At 34.0% G+C, this 14937-nt stretch overlaps 1 protein-coding gene across 1 annotated transcript in view; it reads left to right on the forward strand.

Annotated features, from left to right (window-relative positions):
- Positions 1-14937, forward strand: part of LOC108916914 (insulin-like receptor) — a 32629-nt gene that overhangs the window by 11491 nt on the left and 6201 nt on the right. The window contains exons 2-9 of the mRNA XM_018723239.1: positions 7552-7929; positions 11113-11876; positions 13496-13661; positions 13848-13961; positions 14017-14164; positions 14217-14431; positions 14487-14667; positions 14724-14893. Coding sequence (XP_018578755.1) covers positions 7737-7929; positions 11113-11876; positions 13496-13661; positions 13848-13961; positions 14017-14164; positions 14217-14431; positions 14487-14667; positions 14724-14893 — 1951 coding nt within the window. The 5' untranslated portion in view covers positions 7552-7736. The remainder of the gene's footprint in view (positions 1-7551; positions 7930-11112; positions 11877-13495; positions 13662-13847; positions 13962-14016; positions 14165-14216; positions 14432-14486; positions 14668-14723; positions 14894-14937) is intronic.

The following is a 14937-nucleotide window of genomic DNA, read 5'->3' on the forward strand; positions in this document are numbered from 1 at the left end:
TTTATCCATAATGAGTGCTATATTGATGCTGATGCGTAGGCTTAGCTCGTAACCTGTGACCTAATAACTCAAAATTTAAATTATTTTTCATTAAGCAGTTTAACTCGGTCTGCATAAGATTCATTGCCCGATCTAGACAAACGTTTTTGTTTATTTATTAACGGCAAAATGCACAAGGGGACGCTTACGTCAGTCCGTTCAAAATTTACTGCCAAAATAATTCATCCATTTCATTCGAAAATACAACCATTTTTTTTAAGTGAAAATCGAATAAATTTTTCCAAAAAAAATGTATAAATCATTTTTGTTCGGCGATACAATTTGTATAATCAAAATTATTGACATAGAAATTTTGAATCACTTGAAGAATACAGAACAGATCTCCTGTATGTTTGTTTTTTATTCGTGAAAGTTTTAAACATAACTTAAATTTAATCAACCTGTGTGATAAGCTTATTTTAAATTTAAACTATATACAGTGTGGTCCATTTCAAATGGCTACTTTTTATTGACAGATTTAATTCGTTTTTTTAAGATAGTGCTTAAAAAATTCTGTTACATGACATACAATTTGAACTTGTCACTTCGCGTACTTTATTTCGGTGGCATAGTTTGACGAGAATTGGTTAGCGTCTTAAATTTGAGTACACCACTGGATTATTCACCCTCTCCACGTGTTTTCTTGTTGTTCCTAACAAAACTGTTTTATTTGGATTTAAGAAAGCAGTTGTGAACATTGATGCCATTTGCAATGAATATCCTTCCTCAAAATTTGGTATAAACTACATCGAGGGGGGGGGGTACAAATTTTAAATAAAAATTCGCTAACCAACGTATGTAAAATTTGACAGTCACAAAGGAGTATAATTTCTAAAATATGTAATTAATTGTTATCAGTTAAAGTCAAACAACATTGAATATATAATAATTCAAATCTTAACAAGTTATAGAACGTACTTGGAAAGCGCACCAATCAGGTTTACGAATAAAAATTTGTACATAAGCAAATAAGGAAAATGAGTGAAAAATGTTCCAGTAGAGATTTGTAACAAAAAAATAAGTGGCCAATGCTATTGTGATAAATGTGATAAAAAATCTAGGTAAACATCTGTACAGTTCTCAATGACGTTCCAAAATGATGGAACAATTTTGAAAAATGATTGGCTGTTTAAGCTAAAAATAGAAAATTGAAATTTTAATTATGAATATGCCCAAATCGATGAATGGCCACCACGCTCCCTTGACTTAACCCCACTAGATTTTTTATGGGGTTATCTAAAAAGCTAAGTGTATGTGAACACACCATACACTATCGAAGGATTTAGAAGAGTTATCTATTTGTACTATAAAATATAGAGCGTTCTATTAAAAAAATGTCGAAAGGTCTTTAAACATGGCTCAAAAAATAGAAAAAATTGCAGGAAAGTGACAATTTCAATTTACTAATTGACCTGTTTCGGCGATTTTTTTAAATTTCAACAGGAAAAAAATATGAATTATGTTCCATTATTTCGAGACACAGTCTATAATCGTGTGACTAGAGCACTTTGAACTACCCCGTATAGGGATAGACATGACATTTTCGCTATCACGAAAACAAAAAACAAACAACAATACACAATCAATTTACACAAGCCTGAGTACCCGTAAATAAATGTCGGTCCGATAAAAACGTATTTGTCAAACTGTCAGAATCACTCGGTAATTATATACAAGTATTATTTAGGTTATGCACTAATATAAGGAGCGAAACGTCAATAGTCCTAGATAGGTGCCTTCGATTGCATTAAGCATAACACTTATTATTAAATTTTTAAGTCTAATGCTAAAGAACGTTTCTCCACGCAACAGAATAGCGAAGCAGGTCTACAAGTGCAAATGCTGTTATTGTGTTATGTAGTTGCTTTGTAAACAGGGTAAGTCGTAAATTAATATTACAACTAGTATTAACATCAGGTCTATCAAAATACGACAGAATATGAAACTTGAGTAATCTTTTACCTATTACTTATTCGAATAAAAAAATTTAATATCCGTTTCTGTTTTATAAAATTTTACAAATAAAATTAAACACTGTTCAAATAAAAGAGTCCTCTTTGTGATTCCTTATATACACAGGGACTAGTATTTACCTGCCAATAAATAAAATGATTATATGCCTACGGAACATTTTTAATAAAAATTTATTAAAGCTAGTCTAATTTTCGTTACAGCGAAGAATTGAATAAGAAATAAACGGAATGACAATATCAAACAAAAAAAAAGGTTGCCAAGGAGCTCGTTTGAGATATTTACTTTGTCCTCGTAAACAAGTAATTTTTGTAATGAAGCCCTGACAAATAACGTGTTTGATGTCTGCTTAATTTCTTTTGGGTGAAATGAAATATTTTTAATTTATTAATATTTCTCAGAGAAAAACAATAAAGCTGTAAGTACATATGTACATATTACTTCACTTAATTACATTTTTTTTTTATGAAGATGGATAATTTTACCTTTGACCTTCGCCTTTTATTTAATATTTAATATTTGCAAAAAAATAATCAGATGTAAGGTAAACAAACGGGAAAATTAATGGCCTTCTTAAAAGACGATTGTTCTCGTTTTGTAATAAAGAAGGATGTAAAAAAAAATACATAGTACAGCCTTCCAGAAGTAACTCGCTCCACGTAAATAAGGCACGTTATGAATTTTCTGAGGAGCCAACCTGTTGGATTTTTTTCTGGCAGTGCTTTTCTCTTGACATTGACAGGCGTAGTTAAAAAAAGTTCAATTTTAATTTATCGGTACCTCGTTATTTCAAGAACTTGTAAATCGCGGATGTCAGTCCAGTAGTAGGGTTATTTTTAACGGCGCAGAAATAAAAATAACAGAAGACGTTTATTTTTATTTCAAAGTACATCTACAAATAAAAGCGAATGTGACTGCATTGAATTAGGCGTTTTAGCAAACGGTTCAGTTGCTTATACAATAGTGACTATTTTAAATTTTGGGAGGTATAACGTAATATTGCGTTTCTACAATTTAGAACATATATTCATATTCCCTAAGATTAAATCAGATATTTTAAGGTGGTATATGCTATAATACAAATGAATTTTGTACCTACTTTAAGCCATTTTCGAGAAAATAACAACCGCCGACTTAAATCTTAAGCTAGTCCAGGCAATTTCTCAGCATCTAATTCGCATACGACCTACGGCAATCACAATGGCACCGGAATTTGTTATTTTAGGAGTATTTTCAGAATCCATAGTTATATATTCGGTTTGGACTATTTCTAATGCCAAAAAAAAAGAAAGAACATGAAATAAATGCAATTATGCGAAAAAATTATTCGGGATATGTTCTTTTGTCGATAATGTTACATTAATATAAAAAACATTTTGTTACACCAAAATAAATTTTGACCATTCAACTATTTTTCGAGAAATATGTATACAGAGTGCGGGATTGCTCGGCACCTTTTCACGTATTGCAACGAAAAGTTTACACAAATGTTTTGCTTTTGTAAATGGTGAACATTCCGACATATTTCATAAATGGCATTGTAAATTATGCGAAATGACACGCATCTTTAGTGAAAAAAAAAAAATACTTTTCAGTTAATTTTTATTAATTCACAGCCACACAAAAAAACAGTTGTCTGTACTTTTCATGCGACATATATTATCCGCAGTTTTTTTGCCATCTGATCACGAATCCGGTGTCAGAAATGTCCTAACCTCAAAAAACAGATCAAAAATGGCAAAAATTCACAAAAAAGTACTAGGAAAAATACAACAAAATTTTGTTTCTATATCCAAATGTTCACTTCTATGGTTAAGACCCCGCCGAACGTCAATCCGCGCTCAGAATTGATTGGTTCTTTTTCTAACCTCAAAAAAACGGGTGAGATATCACGAATTTTCAGATAATAACAGATTCGCGCCAAATTTGGTGTTCGGGGGTTTTCGTGGTCGCTGATCACGGATCCGAGGTCAATTTTGCAAAATTCAAGATGGCCGATCCAAGATGGACGAACAAATTTTCAAAAAATAACACATTTGCGCCAAATTTAGTTTTCGGGGGTCGCTGATTTTTTGTGTGGCTGTGATTATTATAAAACTAGGATACTGGACACATAATATGTCAACAAAATAATTTGTTGCTTCAGCTGCCTGCACTGAAGCTACACTGACTTTGTTTAAAATAAACAAAGATCTAAGTCGGCAGTTTATAATTTTCCCGAAACGGCTGAAGGTGCAAAATTCATTTTAGTTTAACAAAATAGCAACAAAAAAGTAACAAAATCTCTAATAGTTATTTTACCTCGTATTTTACAGTCTGCTAATAGCCTTATACGTCTTTGACCGGGAATTTGAGGGAGACGCAAAAACAATCAAGTTAGCTTTTTGTTTCGCTTTTATTTATTTATTTTTCGTTCTCTTTCTGGTGTTAATGATTGGTGCAATTTTGGTTTTATTAATGAAGAAAACGAAAAGGAATTCGTCATTCTCTGTATCCTCGCCGTTATCCTTAGTTAAACCTCCTCGTCGCGAAAAAACAAAATAAGTGTCCCTTTTATACCGGAAAATATTATGTAGATCAAGTTTATTTTATTTTGCTCAAGGCCAGTTTTTTAATACACTGCACCTGTCACCTACGCACCCAATTTCACCCAATTTTGGTATATGTTTATACTTTTAAAAATAGATATTTTTTGCACGTTCTATATTGTACGGGGAGCAAAGGTGTCTCTTTTGAAACCGAAAATAGAGAATTCTAGGACGTTTTTTTTTAGTGGATCCGATACATCGCGAAAAAGATTGGATTTAGAGCGCGAGACGTTGTTTTTTGAGCATAATCATTCATTATTATCGTCGGTTGATGTTATTCATCAGTTTTTTTTTTAATCGGTTTATTTATGTTACGAAAACTGAATACATAATTGTAATTATTAATGAATATTTTTTTTTCCACCAGGCGTGAGAACCTTCCCGAGTCATACACCAGTTATAAACATGTTAGTTGCCAAAGAACACAGTATTATTTGCGATACGCGTCTAAAAATAGCTCGGTAATTAGTTTTATTGCCCCAAGAGGAACGGTATGCCTAGCCCCCTAGTAAGGCGCCAATTCGTTGAAAAATCTGTTGCACGTTTTGTGACAAAAAAGCGAGAAAATTCAGAACTACAATGGAACAATTCGGCCATACCACGCTTAACACTTTTTCCCTTAAATTCTCAAATCACAGAAACGGACTCCTTTTTGAAAAACAAATGACCTTGGCCCTGTAAACTTTTTGCCTCCATATTCGAGATACAGGGCGTTAAATTTGCTTACAGTTTCAGAACTTAAAACGTTATATAACAATAAACAAAATGATTTTATTTGATATGTGAGAAAAATATGTAGGAAAGGTTAACGGGATTTTATCTACCAGTCTATTATATAGTACTGGTTTGACATATTTTTTATATATCTAGCTACTCGTTTAAAAAATAAAAGATTGTGTATTTCTTAAAAAGTATAAAAGGTATAAATGTATAATTAAAATATTTAATAAAAATGCACAAATAGAGCAACCACGACATTATAGTCGGTAGACTTATGATATTAGGCGTAGCAGTATTTAAAACGATGAGGATTATTAAAATTAGGACACATTGTATATAGAGGATAAGAAAACATGCTGGCACTGATTATAAAGCACAACAAATTGTCTAGATTCTATACAAGGGACTAACCAGTTATTATTTTGAAGCGAAAACAAACAATCAATATAATTGTGTACAAGGTTATATAAAAACTCGATAGTACGGTGTTTCCTTATATTAAGTATCAGCATTTCGCCGAATCTGGATAGCAGTAATCAACGACGCCATCCTCTAGGCGGGTGTTGGTGCTACCTTATAGGCTAAAAGTTTAAGAAACCGTCTTTAGACAAACTCGACACTAAGTACTTCTGTCCAAAAATTTTTCACTGGAAAAAGCAGTGTCAGGTTTTTGGTTAGACAAAACGATTTTTAAGAGTTTATTGCATTAACTTTGTTATAAAGAAAAGAAGAGCGAAAACTATGCTACAAATAAATGAGTTTTGATGAATGATCGCCGTGATGTTCACGTTATTTTACAATATTATATTATTTCTTCAATGAATGCGTTTATAAAAATAAAAAACAGCAATGGTCCAAGACTTGAGCCTCGAGGTACACCCGACGGTGATTTCAAGCTCCTTTCATAATAAAATCGACGCTGTATTATTTACGGATATTAAGTAAAAAAATTGCTGTTACTATAAACCATAATAATCCTAATAGGCTATTGATTATATCCAAAAAAACAGGGTTAAAAGGAACTATGACGTTCAACCAATTTTATTGCATGAATCGTTCAAAGAGTCATTTTATATGAAAAAACCGCGGAGTGCTATTAAATTAGAGGGGGGAAATTAGAGATAGGGGTGAAAATGCACCCCTTTCAGTTTTTTAAGTGTAGCTCGAAAACGAAGCAAAATTTCGCTATAGTTCATAGGAAAAATTATTTAGAGAATTGAATTTCCCATCGAAATGGCCTATTTAAAAAATTTAAAAGGAAATTTTAACAAAAAATCGTTATTGAACAATTTGAAAAAAAGCAAAAAATAAGATTTTTTTTGCTTTTTTGACTCTAATTTTTGTTTTAGTAGAAGTAGGCAAAGAAAATTGCTGTACAAAAAATCTAGATGAGATTCCCTTCAAATTGATGCGTTTCCAAAAGTTTTTGGATTAATATTGACTGTTATAACCGGTCCAACTTAAATATTTTTTAAATTTTCGTCGTTTTTAACATAATAATGATTATAATTCCTATTATTTTTACAACAAATTGGTTCTTTACTTAATAAAAAAATATTTCAAAAGTTTTATTTGTTAATAATAAATAAAGATTTTCACAACAGTCAAAAAAGTAAATAAAATCAAAAAATTTTAATTTTTTGCTTTTTCCAAAATTGTTTATTAACGATTTTTTGCATAAAATTTTTCTTTTAAATAAGCCATTTCGATGGCAAATTCAATTCTCTACAAAATTTTTCCTTTGAACTATACCGATATTTTGCTTCGTTTTCGTGCTATATTTAAAAAACTGCAAAAGTGCATTTTCACCCCTATCTTCAATTTCATCCCTCTAATTTAATAGCACCCCGCGGTTTTTTCATTATTTTATGACCCTTCAAACAAGTCAAGTGATGAAAATCCTTGAACGACTTATTTCCTTCCTTTTTTGCAAAAAATGATAATTAAAACGTATAACGGTAAACGAGACGAAAATCGAAAAATTGGCTAATTGTAAGTTTGAGCGGCCATATATCAGTCAATTTTCATCCAAAAATACTTTACAACCTCTTATATTTAAGGAAATTTTATCTACTTTTTTTCTATGAAGCAATGCCCATACCTATCTATATTTAATAAAAAAAAAAAATTAGAGGCAAAAAAGTAAAAATCAAAAAATCGAATTTTTTGCTTTTTTTCAATTGCCTACAATTGCATTCTACGATATTTTAATGAGAAAAAATCCTTGTTTCAGGTGCAGCGAGACGATGTGACTAGCCGGTCAACTGTCGCGCGTTTGCGAGGGAGTCTTATGAGGAACATGTCCACAACCAAGGCGCGCAGCATCGCAGCAACACGTTCACAGCGACCGAATTCGCGGCTGGTACAGTTTGAGGGATCTCGCCCGACAATTTCGCCCATGTCTACGGGGTCCCACTGATGGCCGTCCACGGCTTTGCCCAAACGGCCCAATTGCGCCGATTCATTGGCTGGCACGGTCCTGGCTGCCCGCTGGCCGGCACCCTGCTGTTTTACGGTGCGGCCTTTGCTCTTCTGATTCCCGGACCCATCCGGCCCGCCGGGGCCCAGGAGCTGACGCCCGGGCCAGTCCACCGCAACGAGACTAGATTTAGTGAGTATTCCGCAGGTTGATCCTCAATTCGAATCTGAGGTCCAAATTTCACGATTGGCTCTGGTATCCGAGATATCCTAACCTAAAAGTACCAAAATCGCGTTTTTTTTACATATTTGGGGTTATGTTACATGGATAGGTCATTTTTTTTGCTAAAACCATTAATGAGGTCTTAAAGTACTATACTTACTCTTGGATTTATCCCGATATCATTTTTCGTCTTTGAGAAATCGCATGTTGAAATTCAGTAATTTGACTTATTACTCGATTTTCGAATATACACAGCACCACAAACCTAAATTCATCGGCACCCGGAAGTAGGGATCTTTCATGTTTTTGGGGTCGCTGATCGTGAATATGAACTCCAAAATATCTTATCACGTCAAATTTTGCAAAAAACTTAGTTAAAAAAAAAATACGATATAACATATGGCCGATATTTTACGCATTATATCAATTTGGAAATACATTTACACGCTAAAGAGGCTAATATGCTCAATCCCAAAACTATTAAGTAGTAAGAGTATAATACCTACTTTAAGACCCTAATGGTTTCAGCAAAAAAATTACCTTTACATGTAACATAACCTCTAATATGTCAAAAAATCGGATTCGAATTCAGCTCACCAAAATGCTTTGGGAAAGCATATTCGTGTTGTTGGGTTGAAATCTTGTCGGCCTGAGTAATCAAAGTGTAAACAACCGACTCCGATAATATTTAATATTTGGGAAAGGAAAAATCTACAATAAAGTAAATAATGAAAATGATATCACAAACGTGGCTAGGATCAGTCTCTTTTATCTAGACACTAATGACGATGAATATATTTAGATAGACGCTCTATATCACACGTGGAAACGAATCGCCATATACAGGTTGTTTAATTTTATAGTGGTTATGTTTTTTCCACGTTTTAATTGTACAATTGATAAAAATATGCCTAAATTACTACAGACAGACATTTATTTATTGGATAATCAGAAATATCATTAAAATGGTTTATCATTACAAAGATTATTAAAATAATTTACATGTTAACATTTGATCGACCAAGACTTCGTTAAGGGCACTGACCTCCGACTACCTATCAGCAGTGCCTATTGGAATTAAAATAAATAAAAATGGAAATTACATCATGAATATAACTTTATCTAGATTTACACCTGACCGCGGAACGGCAGATGTAAAAACCATCTAGAACTTCACACATGTTGAAGATCTTAATGTTTAAATCATGTTAAGGTGAAATGATCCGAATTATTTTAATATGTCTAAAAGCCAATTAGGGATCGTGATCGGAGAAGTATTCTTGACGTATAGACTTTTTAAATTATTTCTCTTGATGTCTCTATAATTATAACTTTAAAAGTTGTGAGCTAGGCAATAAATTTTATAACATTTTGCGCGTAGACAAAGTATTTAAATTTATTTAAGTGGCGTGTACGATCCATTTAACAGCTGCAATAATAAATGGGCTGATTTGGTAGAAATTTTCATAATTTCGCTTCTTCTATTTCGTGCGATATCTGCCACTACTGAATTATTGAAACACTTGGAATATATTTGATATATCCAAGACGTTCATACTTATTTCAGTTGCGTTAAAAATGCTATAAAGTCGCATTAAATGCGTTTTGACACGTAGATGATTATTGATTTGCGTAATAAAGCATGTAGAAAAATTGCAATTATTTTATTTAAAAAAAGTACATTATGCTTAATTTGATAGTAAAAAAAAAGAATGCGGTCCATGAAGAGTTTCCATAGCCTGTTAATAAATTATGAGAAAAAAGTAGCTAGCTAGTCGTATTGCAACTTTACTCATTAATTAAAAAAGTAGTACCTACATATTTATCTTTTACGAAATTTCAAACAGGTTTCCTTTATTTCTATAAAAACATAATACCCTTTTTTTAAATTCATCACTATTTTTGTAACCGTTGAAAAACGTTACAGTTCAGACTTTAGCTGTGAACAATTTGCAGTTAGTGGCTTAGCCATAGCCCACCTCGACCGTCATGTACTTTGAAATTTCAAAAAAAAAGAATAGCAGCAATTCTGCATTTTGCTCGATTGGTTCTACTATTTTGATCAACAGGCGTCGCTCTAGCGATTCTAATTGCGGGGATATAGAATTTAAATAACTTAAGCAGTTTTTAAGAATTTCAAAGGAAGAGTAGTTCTACATTGTGCTCGATTGTTCTACTGTTTCGTGCAAACTGCGTGGCGATATCTCCGAAAGTACAGGTTCGAATTTAATTAGTTTTAGGAGTTTTTATGAAACAGAAAAGGGGAGTTCTGGTGAAATTATGAATTTCGGAAACCGGGAGTTTTGGTAAAATTTGCAGCAGTTCTGAATTGTGCTCCAATAGTTCATGCAAACCCTTATGCTCCAGCTGCTCTAATTGCAGAGATATCGAATGTAAATAATGTAAGCAGTTTTTGAGAATTCCAAAGCAGGGAGTTCTGGTGAATATATGAGCAGTTTTACATTGTGCTCCAATAGCTCTACTGTTTCTTCTAAACCACGTCGTTCTGGCCGATCTAAGTAGTTGTAAAAATTTCAAATTTAATTAATTTAAGTATTTATGAATTTCGAAAATGGGAGTTTTAGTAAAAATTGAATTATGCTCCAATAATTCTACTATTTCATGTAAGCCACGACGTTCCAGCTGCTCGGCCTAACTGCGGAGAAATCTAATTTAATTAATTAAGAAGTATTTATGAATTTCGAAATCGGGAGTTCTGATGAAAATAACAGCAGTTCTGTATTTGTGCTCGAATAGTTCTACTATTTCATACAAACCACGACGATCGGGCTGCTCTAATTGCGGGGAAATGTAACTTATTTAAGGAGTATTTATGAATTTCGAAGTAGGGAAGTTCTAATGAAATTAACTATTTCTCGAAAACTCTTTTGACGAAATTTCATCGCGAAACATTAGAACTATTCGTCAACTGTAATTTTTCGATATTTTCAACGGTTAAAAAGATATGAAGGAGCTTTGCTAGGGCACGTTTTAAGTCACGTGAATTTTGAAATTGGCGAACAACCCGTAAAATTTTTTTGCGCGATTATTGAAAAATATATTTCGTGTAATATTCATTTGATTTTGAGCTATTTTGAGTTGGAACTTCGACGTGTTTGCCGAAGGTACTAAGTGTATGCTTTCTTGTTTCAGTTTGCAAAAGCGTGGACGTCCGAAATTCACTGGACGCGTTCTCGAAACTGGAGAACTGCGAGGTGATCGAAGGGTTCCTCCAGATCTTGCTCTTCGACAACGTTTCGGAGTCGGAGTTCCTGAAGAGACAGTTCCCGCTTCTGACTGAGATAACAGACTACCTATTACTGTACAGAGTGAGCGGATTGCGTAGCATAGGGCAGTTGTTTCCGAATTTATCGGTTATCCGCGGTCAAAGCCTATTCTTTTCTAATGCATTTGTGATATTCGAGATGTCAAGTTTACAAGAAATCGGCTTATATTCCCTCACAGACATCACACACGGTGCGGTGCGCATCGACAAGAATCCTTCCTTGTGTTTCGTTCACACCATCGACTGGGACCGCATAGTCCACGACAAGAGCGAGAAGAGTTTTATAAAGAGCCTGAAGCCCGAAAACGAGTGTCCGGTATGTCCCGGTAACATCGACGTGAAAGTTAACGGCGATAATAACAGCGCGACGGTGGCTTGCCCGAAAGCCCCAAGGACTAGCGGTGACAGTTTCGAAAAAGACAGACACCTCTGCTGGAACAGACGGCACTGCCAGAAGATCTGCCCGGACAACTGCACCGCCTGCAACGACCGCGGACAGTGCTGCGGCCCCCTGTGTCTGGGGGGTTGCAGCAACGACGATCCCGACGATTGCACCGTGTGTAAAAATTTCACCGTTGAGACTGAGAAGAAGAGGCAGTGCACCCAAAGCTGCCCGCCTAATTATTTCAAGGTCAGTTCCGATCTGCAACAAGCTTTATCCGTTTTCAAACTTATTTTAATTTTACACTTCTTTCTAATTAACGTCTAATAATATGTCTAATCCAACGCACTATAACTAATACCAAGAGGCTAAAGCTTTAGTGCCAACTAGATCCTGACAGGATTTTACTGGCTCAAGTAAGAATTGGATGAATTTCTCTTATCACACAAATGTTCCCTGATAAAGGTGGAGTAATTCCTTATAAATACTTTCTAAACGTTTTTTTTTTTTGACATACAGGGTGTCCGATTCAGGTCAGATATTTATTTTGAAATGAAAAGAAACTTTATTTTGCTTAAAAAAATTGCAAATCTTAAAAATTTTATATTTATACCTATAAGAAATTTAAAAATGAACAAATGTTGGTAAAGTTGTATAAGGGGTATAGAATAATGAGATGTTAAAAGATTTCGATAGAAGAATTGATTTTTTAAAATTCATGTTAAAAATACGACAATTGTGTTTAAGTTGACTACAATTTTGTTACATATATTCATTTTCTATTTTCCTATAAAATTATTTCTAGGAATTGTCTTGGAATACAAACAAAAATATATGCCACAAAATAAATTTTGTTGAAACAAGATTAAATTAATTAAACTTACCTTAAACTAGTTTCTACTACAAATACAAGGGTAGAAATTATAGAATTCAACCTGCAGTAAAAGAAATACAGGTTGTAACTTTAAGTGGAGGTCAGTTTTTTTAGGGATGATAGTGTTCCCTTGAATACGAATTTGAAATTCTTTTTTTAATCAAATAAATAGTCAAGTTATAATTAGTTTTTTAAAATGCACTTTAATACTTGTGTACGCTGCCATAGGCGGCCCCCCAAAAATATAATATAAATAGTCGTATGGCAACAGATCGTAGTTAAACCGCAAATAGGCAGAATTCGCAATCTCTGGGTTTTTCTTATAGGGGAGTGTAAAATTTTTCGAGATGTTTGCCCCCTCAATGATTTGGGCGAAATCCCGCCTATGTACGCCGCCACTGTAATCACGTATTACAAATAAATGAATTGTAGGCAACTTACAATGCATGTAAAGGGAGATAGTGCGGGTCAATGGTGACGAAGCGAAGGGCGTTGTTCTGTATTTGGAGAGGGTACATCTAACTGTGAATTTGAATGTTTTTCACAGCTGGAAGCCATCAACAGATCATTTATTTTTGTGTATTTATTTTGAGTTTTTTGTTAGGTTACTTGTAAAAATACAGTTTTTGCGGCGGAATTTGAAAAAATAAACCATTGATATGTGTTTCTTAAGGTCAAAGGAAGCGTCTGTATGAATATGACCCCCACTCAAATTTGCACCTTGTATATTTGTTTGAGGCATTTTTTTTTGCATGTGGCCCTAAAAAAATAGCAACATGTAATTTTGAGAAAGTTACAGTTTCCAAATACAATTCTTCGGGTCTATTATATTGAAAAATAATTTATCTTCATTTGTTTTCTGCTTACCGAGATATATCCGGACATTTTGTATATTAAAATTAACTCTGAGAAGTGATGAATGTGCAAAATATTAATAAATCACCACAACACGTTATTTTCGTTGTATTTGATAATATGACATGCCCTTTTTCAGTATTTGGATCGACGCTGTATCACAAAAGAAGAATGTATTAGTATGCCAAAGCCATTAGAATTCCATGCCACCAACGAAATTGCCTATAAAATTTTTAAGCAGTCCTGTATTTTGCATTGTCCTCCCAACTACAAGAGTGTAAACAACACATGTATACATTGCGGAGGTAATACCCTTTCATGACACATAAAAACAACTATTTTTAGATTTAACTAAATTCTATATAGTGTATCCCAGATAGAATAAAAATAAACGTCAGAACCGTAACATCAAATCATTTTATTTTTCAATTATTTTGTTTTTATATGTCCGAATCATATTTTTTTTAATGATTACATGTACGATAATTTAGGGAGGTGTGAAAAAGTTTGCGATGGGATCAACGTAGACAGCATAGCACTGGCAAAACAACTGAGAGGGTGTACCCATATCAAAGGTTCTCTCGAGATTCAAATTCGAGCAGGCAGTAAGTTTGATAAAAAATCGTTTAATTTCCTTACGCTGTCATTCATAATTTCCAGGTAAGGTAGTAAATGTGTTAGAAGAAAATCTTAATATGATAGAAGAAATATCCGGTTATCTCAAAATTGTTCGATCTTTCTCACTTGTGTCTCTGAACTTCCTAAAGAGTCTCAAGCGGATCAAGGGCGAGAAGTTGGAGAGTCAAAAGTATATTTAGCGTTTCCTTCATTTACGCCATTCTAAAAATTTACCCTTCCAGATACGCGGTCGTTATACTGGATAATCAAAATTTGCAAGAATTATGGGACTGGAAAAATAGAACCTTGAAGATAGACAACGGATCGTTATTTTTCCATTTTAATCCAAAATTGTGCATGTACAAAATTGAGAAGCTGCAGGAAGTGGCTATGCCCCATTTACCGCATTTCACCGATCACGAAGTAGCACCAAATTCCAACGGAGATCAGATCGCTTGTAAGTATTAATCGCGTATCGAAACGGGCAGAATACATTTTCCCACCAATTTCAGGTAACGTAACGGATCTGCCAGTAAAAATTACGTACGTCGAAAGCAATTTCATTACACTGGAATGGAATCAGTTCGAAATGGAAGACCAACGAAGCCTTCTAGCTTATACGGTGTACTGCATCGAAGCCCCTTCTAGAAACATTACTCTTTACGACGGAAGAGACGCCTGCAGCCAAGACAAGTAAGAATTAAAGTATTTAGAAAGGCTGTTCCGATAAAAATCGGATTATGTTTCAGTTGGCGCGTGTATGACGTGGCGAACCAACCAGGCGAGAAAAAAATCGTCCAGCCCCTGCCAAATCTGAAGCCGTACACTTATTACGCTTTTTACGTGAAAACGTACACCATCGCTAGCGCGAGGACCGGGGCGCAGAGCGAAATCAAGTATTTCCGTACGAACGCTTCGAGTAAGACGGAGAATAACCAGTGTTTCCCCACCCTTAACTAAACT

The sequence above is a fragment of the Anoplophora glabripennis genome, unplaced genomic scaffold (assembly GCF_000390285.2).
Source record: "Anoplophora glabripennis isolate ALB-LARVAE unplaced genomic scaffold, Agla_2.0 scaffold2, whole genome shotgun sequence".
Taxonomy (NCBI): domain Eukaryota; kingdom Metazoa; phylum Arthropoda; class Insecta; order Coleoptera; family Cerambycidae; genus Anoplophora; species Anoplophora glabripennis.